The sequence below is a fragment of the Cucurbita moschata genome, unplaced genomic scaffold, assembly GCF_002738365.1.
Source record: "Cucurbita moschata cultivar Rifu unplaced genomic scaffold, Cmos_1.0 Cmo_Scf00002, whole genome shotgun sequence".
Classification (NCBI taxonomy): domain Eukaryota; kingdom Viridiplantae; phylum Streptophyta; class Magnoliopsida; order Cucurbitales; family Cucurbitaceae; genus Cucurbita; species Cucurbita moschata.
This window is the reverse complement of record NW_019268518.1, coordinates 5,631,277-5,644,059: the sequence shown is the minus strand read 5'-3', so window position 1 is coordinate 5,644,059 and position 12,783 is coordinate 5,631,277. Positions and strand designations below refer to the sequence as shown.

Genomic DNA, 12,783 nt, shown 5'->3' with positions numbered 1-12,783 from the left:
TCGAGTTGAGTGTACGGAGGGTTAAAGAATATAGTAGGTTTGAAATCGAGAACGAGAGCATGGAGAGAATAGAGAGATATAACTAAAGCATAGCAAGAACGTGTGGAAAAGAACATACTAATCGTCTGAATTAAGTTTAAAAGATCGAGATTAAGACATCTATTTTTCCTCCAATATCTTAACATCCAAATTCAAATGAAATACGTGTCGATGTATTGATTATGGACCCGTGACCGAAACGAAAGCGATAAGGTCGCCTTCAAATACCGTGTAAAAGTTCATGATTTGAACAAGAAAAAAGCCAACTTCCCAATTGTCCCCACATCAATATGAGCTATCTTCATTGATGTGATTGCAATAACAATAAGACAAGAAAGCTTTCCCGAGGTAGCACGAGTCAATGAACAACATTCAACAACTAATACCTTCAAATAAATATATAATGACATGGCACAAGATGATTGGTTATAAGGAAGAACATGACAATTACACAAACAATGGAACACTCCGTACTCATTTGCATATGGTTTGTTTCAACCAATGGGGACCTCAAACATATTCTCTATGTGGGTTTTATTTGAAAGCGATGATAGATTCTTGAAGGAAGAAGAAACTCGAAGGAGAGGTCGTTTTCGTGGCAGGCTTAGTTTTTAGGGTCCCCTTTCGAGGATTCCGAGATCATCTGTTGGATCATTTGGCTTGTCTCTTCCTCAGACATTCTATCCTTGTCTCTTTGAGATTGTGCATATGTCTCGAAGAATTCCTTGTTTTCCTTCTCTAACTCAGTCCACACTGCATAATTGGAACGGCTTAGCTCAATCATAGTGTTCAAGGGTTTGATTGAAACAATGAAAGAGAACGACTACTACTACTACTACCTGTTGACGTGATGACGGGTGAAATATTTGCATGTTTGGAGAGGGCGTCCATGCACTCTTCTTTGGTCATGCGGAAGATCAGACACTTCTCGATCAAGTGTTGCACCTACAACAAAGTATAATTAACGTACGTAATGCAAATAGAACGGATTTAGGTCGTATAATGAAGAAGGTAAGTACCATATGTATGTATGAAGCATCAGAATCTGCCATGAGGATAGCTGATATGGTGAGTTGATGGTTGTAAGTGATGTGGTCTTAAATAAGTGGAGGGAGGGGGAAGATTAAGGATGATTGGTTGAGAAGAGATTAGGGAGATTTGTGCATGAGAGTTTCTTTGTCTTTCTCTAAGTGCCATTAGACACTTCAATACACACGTGAGTGGGTCCAGACCAAATCAAGAATCATCCGACCAGATCTTGTAGTGAGACAAAGCTAATAGCCTCTACCAACAAAGGTGTCGTCCTCCAACGACAGGGGAGCCAACACTGGTCCTTTGGCTACTCGGGTAACTATTTCCAGCTCCTTCTAATGCATAACAATGGCTACTCTCTCTCTCTCTCTCGTGGCATGCTCCTATTGGTTGTAATTCGTGCCATATCACCAACACTACTCGCTAAGGCTTTCAATTGATGCCATTTAATCTTTCCAAATCCGGCATCGGTTGGAGGGAGGAACGAAACATTCCTTATAACTGTGTAGAAACTTTCTCCTTAGCAGACGTGTTTTATAACTGTGAAGGGCCAAAGCAGAGAATAGTTGGTAGTGGTGGGGTTGGGCTGTTACAAATGGTATCAAAGCCAGATACCAGGTGGTGTACTAGCAAGGACGTTGGGCCCTCAATGTGGGTGGATTGTGAGATCTCACATTGGTTGGAGAGGGGAATAAAACATTTCTTATAAGGGTGTAGAAACTTTTTCTTTAGCATACGTATTTTATAATTGTGAAGTTGATAGCGATACGTAACAGGCCAAAGCAGACAATAACTACTAGTGGTGGGATTGGGCTGTTACAAATGATATCAGAACCAAATACCGGGTGGTGTACCAATAAGGATGCTAGGTCCCCAATGGGGTGGATTGTGAGATCTCACATCGGTTGTAGAGGGGAATAAAACATTTCTTATAAGGGTGTGAAAACCTCTCCTTAGCAGACGCATTTTAAAACCGTGAGGCTGACGACGATGCATAACAGGTCAAAGCGGACAATGTCTACTAGCGGTGAGTTTAGGCTGTTACAAGTAATTGAGAGTTTTCACATCGGTTGAAGAGGGGAACGAAACATTTCTTAAAAGGGTGTTGAAACCTCTCTCTAGTTGACGCGTTTTTAAAACCCTGAGACTGACAATGATATGTAACGGACTAAAACAGATAATATTTGTTAGCGTTGGCCATGGATCGTTATAACTCTCATGAACAGCAGAAGATTATGAAGCATGGCAAGTGTACTCCTGCTAAGACTATCATTAGGTCTCCTCCAAAAGTAACGAAATTTACAATTGTTCATAGACCATTAGAAACTAAAATGAAGGTAAAGATGATATCAACTCATAAATACTCATAACCCACTCGTTCTTATCCACAATATGCATATCAATGGACAAGACAAAAGGTCATGATCTCACCACAGGAACTAAAAGCTCATTTATTTCCAAATTTTACAAGAATACAACAATTTTGATCAATACCCTTTTCACCTAAACAAAGACATTACGTTAGAAATATCATTTTGGTCCATACTTTTTTGATCAATACCCTTTTCACCTAAACAAAGACATTACGTTAGAAATATCATTTTGGTCCATACTTTCAATAAATTATCAAACAGTCACTATTTTGTCGTTAACTTTTCCAACAAAAAAAAAAAAAACGGTCTCTTTCAATTTTTTCCACATAAATGGTATTTTTCTTATACGAAAATTATTATTTCCAAATTTTACAAGAATACAACAATTTTGATCAATACCCTTTTCACCTAAACAAAGACATTACGTTAGAAATATCATTTTGGTCCATACTTTCAATAAATTATCAAACAGTCACTATTTTGTCGTTAACTTTTCCAACAAAAAAAAAAAAAAACGGTCTCTTTCAATTTTTTCCACATAAATGGTATTTTTCTTATACGAAAATTAAAAAAAAAAAAAAACGGTCTCTTTCAATTTTTTCCACATAAATGGTATTTTTCTTATACGAAAATTATTATTATTATTCTACTATTTTCGAGAAAAGAAAACTAGGGTTTCGAAATTTGACGATTGTATTTTAATTTTAGGATTAAAATTAGGGTTTTGCATCTGATATTCAAATGAACAACACAAAATTTTTAAACTTTTAGTCAAAAACCCTAAAAGCAGCAAATCTGCTTGAACTATGCAATGAACCTTCAAACTTGTAAAATTCATAGCTTTAAGGATGGTGTTTCATCGACCAATTAGCTCAAATCACTGCAGAAACTGAGAGGTGGCTTGATATCATAACAATTCTCATTGCAACCCCAAAAATGCTTATAAAATAAACTTTGGCGCTGCACAAAACGGTCCCCATATTAAAAAAACAGTCTTGTCAACATCGGAAAAAGAGAAAAATACATTAGAGAACAGACCACGACACTCGACAAGCCTGTCATGTCGAAGTCTCCGACAGGCCGACGATATTGTAGGTATTGGACACTTGATATCTCCGGTAGGGTTTTTTGTTAACAGACTTCAGCCATTGAACCATATTCATTTTGTTAACCAACAAATGGTCGTCCAAGTTTCCTTTAAAGAAACCCATTAGAACAAAACATATCCAGCTTTCTTGTAGGTTTAGAAACAAGCAACAGATTCAATACTCGGTTGTTTACCAGCTTTTTCACCTCTCTATGCTTAAACATGAGAGATTCAACTTCTGTTTTAGCATTTGGTATTCCAACTGAAATTCCATAATTTCCAAAATGAAAACCGAGTTTGATGCCTATTTACAGTTAAAGATGGAGCCTGTCTATTTACCGTAAGGAGGGAGCGTGTCTATTTACAATAAAGATGTGCCTGGTGTCTATTTAAAGTAAGGATGGAGCCTGGTGTGTATTTAGATGTAGCCTCGTGTCTATTTACAATAAAGATGAGTCATGTAGCATGGTGTCTATTTACAATAAAGATGAAGCCTGGTGTCTATTTACAGCAAAGATGGATGAAGCTTGTCTATTTACAATAAAGATGGATGGAGTCTCGTCGTGTCTATTTACAGTAAAGATGGAGCCTCGTCGTGTCTATCTACAGTAAAGATGGAGCCTCGTCGTGTCTATCTACAGTAAAGATGGAGCCTCGTCGTGTCTATCTACAGTAAAGATGGAGCCTCGTCGTGTCTATTTACAGTAAAGATGGAGCCTCGTCGTGTCTATTTACAGTTAAGATGGAGCCTCGTCGTGTCTATTTACAGTAAAGATGGAGCCTCGTCGTGTCTATTTACAGTAAAGATGGAGCCTCGTCGTGTCTATTTACAGTTAAGATGGTGCCTCGTCGTGTCTATTTACAGTTAAAATGGAGCCTCGTCGTGTCTATCTACAGTAAAGATGTAAGGAAAGCCTCTTTCTTTCAAGAAGTTTTGTGGGTAATTAGCATTATGACGAAAAAATCCCCTCTTTCTTTCCTATTCCGGGTAAGAGGTTTTGTGGGTAATACGCATAATGACGAAAAATTCTACCTTGAAAAAATATAGGATGGGGCAGAACAAAAACCAGATATGGCAAGACTTAATAGGAAGATTGTGTGCTATATCACGCTTGTTATTATCATTATCATCCATGGGACGGTAAAGACGATGTATATCACGCTTGTTATTATCATTATCATCCATGGGACGGTAAAGACGATGACAGATAAGTGTCATTCGCATCCCATGTAGGATAAGACAATTACTTACACGAAAATAGCGATTCGACAGTCAAAGGTCAAAAAGCTCAAGATGCAAGACTTAAGAAGCTATTTACCCACTCGCCCTGCATAATGCAGTCACCGAAGGAAATGCCACTACGCCTTCGGCATTTGCACTCAGTGGATGGAGCCCTACAGATTGTTCTACTTCGGATATTATGTTAACAACTACGAAAACCATCACATCCGAAGGGAAGACTAACAACCCGCGATAGGAGTCAGGTAGTAGCCTATTCACAGTAAAAGGTCAAAAAGCTCAAGATGCAAGACTTAATAAGCTTTTTCCTCACTCGCCCTGCATAATGCAGTCACCGAAGGAAATGCCACTACGCCTTCGGCATTGACACTCAGTGGATGGAGCCTTACATGAAAGATTGTGCCTCAGATGATATATGTTAACAACGACGTCAACCATCACATCAGAGTTTACAAATTCACAACCTTCGTAAGGAGTCAGGTGGGAGCTTATTGAATGTCTAACGTCAAACCTCAGTATCCCTAGGCCGCGCTGCATGAGGATAGTTATAAATGCAGTAACCGAAGGAATTGCCACTACGCCTTCGGCTTGTGTGCACAGTGGAGGGTGCCTAACCGTAAAGGAGGGTCTGTTCACCGATGATCACACATCAAAACCATCGGTATGAGAAGGTTAAGGAGTAGGTATGTATACATTGGTTATAGTTAGATGTTTGTGTTTGTGAGAATGGTGATGTATCTTTTGTTTGTTTGTGTAAGTGTGTCTGTAGTGTGTATTTGAGTGATGTGATTTATGTGTCTGTTGTGGTTTATAGAAGTGTATGTCTTTAGAAAGTGTGAATTTAGGGTTATTGTGAGTAATGTTGTTTCTGTGGGAAGCTTGTATCCCTAATACAAGCTTCTTACAGGACCTCTATCACACTCAAAAAACCAAAATGACCTCCTTCTCGATACATACACTGACAAAAACCACAAATGACACATATTATCAATACACTCAAATAACACATAGGTACATACTTACACAAACTACTCCTGGCACTTACGGAATCAGCACCACTACAACCACATCCACCGAACGTATATTGCGTTTTACTCTCTCAATGCCAAAAGACATAAAATACAACCATAATCAAGTTCTAAACACGGACACTCAAAGATACCTCAACATTCTCAATACCCAGAAAGGATAATATGTCTTCACCCTTATCCAACTCCTTACCTCTGAGACTGTGTTCCATCTCATCCGAGAATACAATGGATCACAGCAAGTAAGTCACAATCCACTGTGTGCTGTTTCCGCCGAGTTCGTGGTTATGCTAGCGGATAAAAGACCCCACCCAATTAATTACTGGGTGAATAGGCTAGGCGAGTGGGGAATTAAAGCATATTATCACACGTTTTCTTGTGTTTCTGACTTCCTCCTTATTTGTTCGCTAACTGTCGTTATCCGCCCGCTGGACCCTAGTACAATCGATTCGCTATTTTGTGTAAGTTATCATTCTCAATAACCAGAAATGATAATATGTCTTCACCCTTATCCAACTCCTTACCTCTGAGACTGTGTTCCATCTCATCCGAGAATACAATGGATCACAGCAAGTAAGCCACAATCCACTGTGTGCTGTTTCCGCCGAGTTCGTGGTTATGCTAGCGGATAAAAGACCCACCCAATTAATTACTGGGTGAATAGGCTAGGCGAGTGGGGAATTAAAGCATATTATCACACGTTTTCTGGTGTTTCTGACAGCCTCCTTATTTGTTCGCTAACTGTCGTTATCCGGCTGATGGATCCTCCTTCAATCGAATCGCGATTATCGTGTAAGTTATCGTCTTGCTCTACCTGACCTTATCTGTTTTTTATCATAGCAAATTCTGTTCTTTTCGTAAAGGATAATTATGCCAATTTCTGTGTAATATACATAGCATATTACCCACAAAACCTCTTATCGGAATAGGAAAGAAAGAGGCTTTCCAACCATCCTATATTTTTTCAAGGGGGAATTTTTCGTCATAATGCTTATTACCCACAAAACTTCATGAAAGAAAGAGGCTACTGAAAGAGGTGATCTGTATAATTCTCATTGCAGATGTCTATTTACAGTAAAGATGGACACTCGTCGTGTCTATTTACATTAAAGATAGAGCCTCGTCGTGTCTATTTACAGTAAAGATAGAGCCTCGTCGTGTCTATTTACAGTAAAGATGGAGCCTCGTCGTGTCTATTTACAGTAAAAATGGAACCTCGTCGTGTCTATTTACAATAAAGATGGAACCTCGTACCTCGTGTCTATTTACAGCAAAGATGGAACCTCGTACTGTCTATTTACAGTAAAAATGGAGCCTCGTCGTGTATATTTACAGTAAAGATGGAGCCTCGTCGTGTCTATTTACAGTAAAGATGGAGTCTCATCGTGTCTATTTACAATAAAGATGGAACCTCATCGTCGTGTCTATTTACAGTAAAGATGGAACCTCATCATGTCTATTTACCGTAAAGATGGAGCCTTGTCCTGTCTAATTACCGTAAAGATGGAGCCTCGTCGTGTCTATTTACCGTAAAGATGGAGCCTCGTCCTGTCTAATTACAGTAAAGATGGAGCCTTGTTGCGTCTATTTACAGTAAAGATGGGAGCCTCGTCCTATATCTGATTCCTTACACCAATATTACTCCTTGAATTTTCTCTTTGTTTTCTCTCCCCTGTTCTTTATGTTCATCTTGATTGAGTATGTGCGTTGTTGAGCGATCCTAACAGCTCTGTCGTCTTCTTCGTTCTTTCACCGTTATTCATCTCCTTCCCTCCACTATTCATATCTTCTAGCACTACTGCTTAGTTGAAGATTCAAAACCTTTGTCCTCTTTGATAAGTTCATATGTTCATTGATAGTTCATTTTCAACCCATACATATATATATATATATCACACTGGTGGTAGATTCAAAATCTTAGCTACTCATTTGGATCATAATTTATCACACTGGTGGTAGATTCAAAAATCTGTGTCTTGATTGATAAGTTGCATCCTTCCAAATCTTTTTTAAAAAGTTCATTGTATCTTTCGATGTTTGAATGTGTTGTACAAACTATGAATTCTTTGAGTCTGGCGGGTTGAAAACCGACTGATGAACTAAAGAACATTTACAAAATTCAAAACTTTGAATAATTTGAATCATATTTCAACAGATCAAAATCTTCTATCAGCTCTCGTAGAAAACTATTAGGGATCCGTATCAGGTTGGAATACCTCTGTTAGTGTGGTACCTCTAGGGCTGGCAACTCTCGACTCCTAAGGAGAGGTAAACGAATGCTCTTCGAATTGGTATCTAAACCCTAGTAAGTTCCTGCCACCTATGCTACTTCCCCTGCTCATAAGTGACCAACGGAGACTAGTGCTTTTGCTATTGTCTCTGCCACAGCTACCTCTACTGGTTCGTTTGGATGCTTCAACCGGCGTATACAAGATCAATTTCAATGGAAAAAGACTGAAAATGGAATTGAAAGAAACCTCATGCCATCATTTCATTCAATCTTTGTCCGTCCATCGAATGTCCATTCTGTTTAACAATTTTTTGAGAAAATTAGGTCAAATTAGGGTTCTGGGAAGAACATGAATATTATATATATATATATATATATATATATATATTTTTTTTTTTTTTTAATTCAGCTTTATGTATTTACTCAAAAAATCTTATCTTTTTTTGGGAGAGGTATAAATTGAAGAGAGAGAGAGAGAGAGAAAGGCAGAAAAGCGGGTGAGGGGCCGACGCAAGAAATGTGGCTGAGCGAACCCGCGAACACAACGGATAGGAAATCCAAGAACAGAACCAAAAGATAAGGTCATCTCACATTCAACGAAGCACACGATTCACAACCAAACCACCTTCAATGGCTTCTCTGCATTGCTCCCCCTCTATCCATAAGTCCTTCTTCGTCAATTCTCTTCCTCAGGTGCATAATTCCTTCCGAATCTTCTCGATTTTGGTTTCTGTTTTATGCCGATCCATATTCTAATTAACGATCGGTAATGTTTTGTTGCTCACAGAGACTCCGTGGAAGATTTGTTTGCTGCAGAGCGGGGATTTCGTTTCTTGTCCGGGCCGAGCAAGCACACGGATCTTCCAGTAATGGTCAAGCTTGCAGTTCCGAAGGTTAGTTTAGCGAATTGATATGGAAAATCGGTTGTTACTTGGATTAGAGTGTTTCTTATACCGGCATTTAACTTTTAGATGTTGACTGTGTTATGAATCAAGATGATTTGGCGGAAGCAAATAGAGTGTAGAAGGTTTGATAATTCTTAATCATCTGTTAGAAAACATGAGTCACCGCCATCGCCATACTGATATATTGAAGTAATAGAAAGAAACCACATTGCAAAGTAGTAAATGAAAGGGAAATTAAAACGAAGTGAGACATGTACTAAGCAAATCTTCTTAGAGGACATAGTTTTCGTAACAGCCTAAGCTTACCGCTAGTAGATATTGTCCGCTTTGGCTCGTTAAGTATTGTTAGCTTCACGATTTTAAAACTAGTAAGGAGAGGTTTTCACACCTTTATGATGTTTCCTTTCCAACCGACGTGGGATCTCACAATCCAATCCACCTCCTTGGAGGTCCAATGTCCTCACTAGCACACCGCTTGGTGTCTAGCTCTAATACCATTTTGTATAACAGCCCAGTTTAAAAGACATGCAATCTAAATAAATTATTCAACACATAAAAACGACCAAAAATTTTACTCAGTTTCACTCCTGATTCCCATAACTTGTAGGTACCGTAGCATTACGATTCATGAATATTCATTTATGATTAATGGGCCATATTAATTTTGTTGTGTAAACCGAGGGGTTGAATACGAGTCTCCTCCTTTTCATGACCAGAAACTCAATTCATGATGGGCTAGAATGGATTTTCGTTTTGCTAGCTTACCATGTGCATCTTCATTGCTTATATCACTCAAATGGTATTTTCTGGCTTGTATAGTTTTATCAGAATTCAAGCATTTTCTTACACAATTCAGGAATTTTTTATACTGCCTTTGAATCTCATCCCGTGGATGATCTCACTGCATTCTTGCTCTATTTACAATAGTTGCTCTGTTTTTTGGCAGATAGGCTTGGGAGACGCCAGCTACTAGCTGGCAGTTCCTTTATCACTTGGATTTCTCTTGCAGACATGAATTCCATGTCATGTAAGATTCATCACTCCTATTTACTTACTGATATCTTATATTTCTCTTTCAAGAAGTTTAATTCTAAAATTAGCACCTCTAGCTTGCACTGTATTTATTTCTTTCAAATTGAAGGATGATGATATCCTAAGAGTACCCGCTTGATATTGCTCAGTTGCTGCAGAATCAAAGAAAGGGTTTCTATCAGTTACTGACAAGACAGATGGTTACTCATTCCTTTATCCATTTGGGTGGCAGGTACTCTTTATAGTTCAGTTTTCTGTTTCCTTCACTCCCGTACTTTTGCACACACAGTCCACTTTAAATTTAACTACTTGGCAAAAGATGCTTGTTTCTAAGTCCTTTTTCACTCGAGGAGTGAGCAGGAAGTAGTCATTGATGGTCAAGATAAGGTGTTCAAAGATGTAATTGAACCGTTAGAAAGTGTCAGTGTCAATCTGATACCAACCAGCAAAGAAGATATTCGAGATTTTGGTCCCCCTCAACAGGTTAGCTTTAAAATGTTAGAATAATGCAATAAATTGTTGTTTAAACTTGTAGCTAACTTCAGTTAGTATCGTATGGTTCAGGTTGCAGAAACTTTGATAAAGAAGGTTCTAGCTCCTTCTAATCAAAAAACGAAGTTAATCGAAGCATCAGAGGTTTGGCTACCTATACTCATCTCAGATATTGTCGTACTAGTTTCTATGAAGTGAAGTAAATAGTAGCAGTAAAGGAACTTACCCCTTAAATCTGTAACGACCCTAGCCCATTGCTAGCAGATATTGTCCTTCTTGAACTGGGCTTCCCATCAAGGTTTTGAAATGCGTCTACTAGGAAGAGGTTTTCACACCCTTATAAGGAATGCTTTGTTCCCCTCTCCAACCAACGTGGGATCTCACAATCCACTCCTCTTGGGAGTCCAACGTCCTTACTGGCACATCGCTCGGTGTGTGTCTTTGATACAATTTGTGACAGCCCTAGCCTACCGTTAGCAGATATTGTCCTCTTTGGACTTTTTCTCCTAGGCTTCCCCTCAAGCTTTTAAAACGTGTTTGCTAGGAAGAGGTTTCCACACCTTTATAAGGAATGCTTCACCACTCAGCACTACGGTGGAAAGTTTCTTTGGAAAAATTTTAATGGCGACACTGTAAATCAATCATCTAAAATGAAAAATACATCCAAAAGTAAAACCAATTGTAATTTGTGAAATGAAGTTCATCGGTTCTTCCCGTCATTCCGAACACGACACTATAGAACCCACTCGAATGAAGTAGCTTGTCACTTCTTCTTGGCCATCTGACCTTATTTTTCTGAAGAAAACAATGCTCTAGAGTACATTTTAGCGCATGTTTCTTCAAGATAGCTCCCCATGTGAAGTTTAGCCTGATAGAACTACCAATAAGTAATTCTTAACTTGTTTTAACGTTCGAAAGCCAGTCCATGTGAACCCTCTTCTATAAACTCATTGGTCTGTGTTGATGAATGATGCAGCATGAAGTTGATGGGAAAGCATACTACACATTTGAGTTTGTAGCTCAAGCTCCAAACTACACTCGCCATGCTCTTAGCACAATTGCTGTTTCCAATGGTATGGAACTTCATTACACTTATTTTTCCAAGTTAATCTTATTAGGCCTATCCAACAAATTATATTTGGCAGGAAAATTCTACACTTTGACGACCGGAGCAAATGAGAGGAGGTGGGAGAAAATGAAAGATAAACTGCGCACAGTTGTTGATTCCTTCACAATTTCAAACGTTTGATTCTCTCAGGTTGTTTAGAACTAAACTTCAGTAACGTTTCCACACCTTTTGTGCTTTAATTCTTTAGATTGAGGAGTCAGCTTAAGAGGGATTGCAATTTGCCTTGTATTGTCGGATGTATACTTAAAAGAATGCAAAGAACGCAATAACAACACCACAAGGTTTCATCCTAGTCATATGCTTTTTGGGTCTGTTTGGATTGCATTTGTTTGTAGGGTCAAAACTTAGAAGCAATTATAGAAGAATCTTAATCATCAAACATGTTGGTAAAATTAATTATTTTTTAATTTATCCAAGTATTTTTATTATTTATTTTAATGTGCATAATCACGTAATTATTTTCTATTCTCAATCCAATCCTTCCATATTACCCTTTTTTTCACATCTATTTCATCATATATCAATCAATTCTTTTTTTTTTTTTTATAATAATTATTTTTCCTGAACTTTTATCAACTAACTTAGATTAAACAAATGAATTTGCAGTTTAATGTCAGTAAAATAGATATTAAATATCAATATAAAAATATAATGTGTCTTACCGAACAAAAGTACTTCAACCCCTCTTCTATGGTAACCGGCGCCGGTCATCTAGAGTGCTCCACTCGAAGCGGATCAGCTCACCTTCTTATTATTCAAAAGTTTGAATCGGGCAGTAACCAGCACCGGTCATTTAGAGTGCTCCACCAGAAGCGGATCAGCTCACCTTCTTATTATTCAAAAGTCGAATCCGGCGGCTTCAAAATGTACGTGGAGATTCCACTTCATACGGTTCCAAACACTTGTCTGATGTCTAATGCTCCTGTCTCCCGCATGGCAGAGAGCACAATTGAATATAAATATCATGGACATAATGTGCCTTCAAAATGTACGTGGAGCTTCCACTTCATACGGTTCCAAACACTTGTCTAATGTCTGATGCTCCTGTCTCCCGCAAGGCAAAGAGCACAATTGAATATAAATATCATGGACACAAGGTGCCTCAATTAAATATCATGAACACAAGGTGTAGTGGAGGATGGGCACAATGTGCCTCAAATATCATGGACACAATGGACACAAGGTGCAGGGCAGGA

The 12,783-nt window shown here is 38.4% G+C and overlaps 2 protein-coding genes across 2 annotated transcripts; one reads left to right on the top strand and one right to left on the bottom strand.

The window, feature by feature from the left end:
* Positions 1-643: 643 nt before the first annotated feature.
* On the bottom strand, positions 644-1,091 carry LOC111429717. Its single transcript, XM_023065673.1, has 3 exons — positions 1,059-1,091; positions 879-984; positions 644-792 (listed from the first exon to the last, which is right to left on the bottom strand). Exons 1-3 carry the CDS (start codon positions 1,089-1,091, stop codon positions 644-646), a joined length of 288 nt encoding a protein of 95 aa, XP_022921441.1.
* Positions 1,092-8,499: 7,408 nt separating this feature from the next.
* On the top strand, positions 8,500-11,898 carry LOC111429701 (psbP-like protein 1, chloroplastic). Its single transcript, XM_023065649.1, has 8 exons — positions 8,500-8,722; positions 8,817-8,922; positions 9,881-9,961; positions 10,116-10,198; positions 10,327-10,449; positions 10,531-10,602; positions 11,435-11,531; positions 11,604-11,898. Exons 1-8 carry the CDS (start codon positions 8,660-8,662, stop codon positions 11,705-11,707), a joined length of 729 nt encoding a protein of 242 aa, XP_022921417.1. The 5' UTR covers positions 8,500-8,659; the 3' UTR covers positions 11,708-11,898.
* The last annotated feature ends 885 nt before the right edge of the window (positions 11,899-12,783 follow it).

What these genes read in the sequence shown, in the direction of transcription:
- LOC111429717 (XM_023065673.1), bottom strand. Translation starts at nt 1,091, where the DNA reads ATGGCAGATTCTGATGCTTCATACATACATATG. An exon ending in ATGCTTCATACATACATATG is followed by an intron (nt 985 to 1,058) that starts GTACTTACCTTC and finishes ACTTTGTTGTAG; the next exon opens with GTGCAACACTTGATCGAGAA. An exon ending in ACCCGTCATCACGTCAACAG is followed by an intron (nt 793 to 878) that starts GTAGTAGTAGTA and finishes CCAATTATGCAG; the next exon opens with TGTGGACTGAGTTAGAGAAG.
- LOC111429701 (XM_023065649.1), top strand. Translation starts at nt 8,660, where the DNA reads ATGGCTTCTCTGCATTGCTCCCCCTCTATCCATAAGTCCTTCTTCGTC. An exon ending in AGTTAATCGAAGCATCAGAG is followed by an intron (nt 10,603 to 11,434) that starts GTTTGGCTACCT and finishes TGAATGATGCAG; the next exon opens with CATGAAGTTGATGGGAAAGC. An exon ending in CACAATTGCTGTTTCCAATG is followed by an intron (nt 11,532 to 11,603) that starts GTATGGAACTTC and finishes TATATTTGGCAG; the next exon opens with GAAAATTCTACACTTTGACG.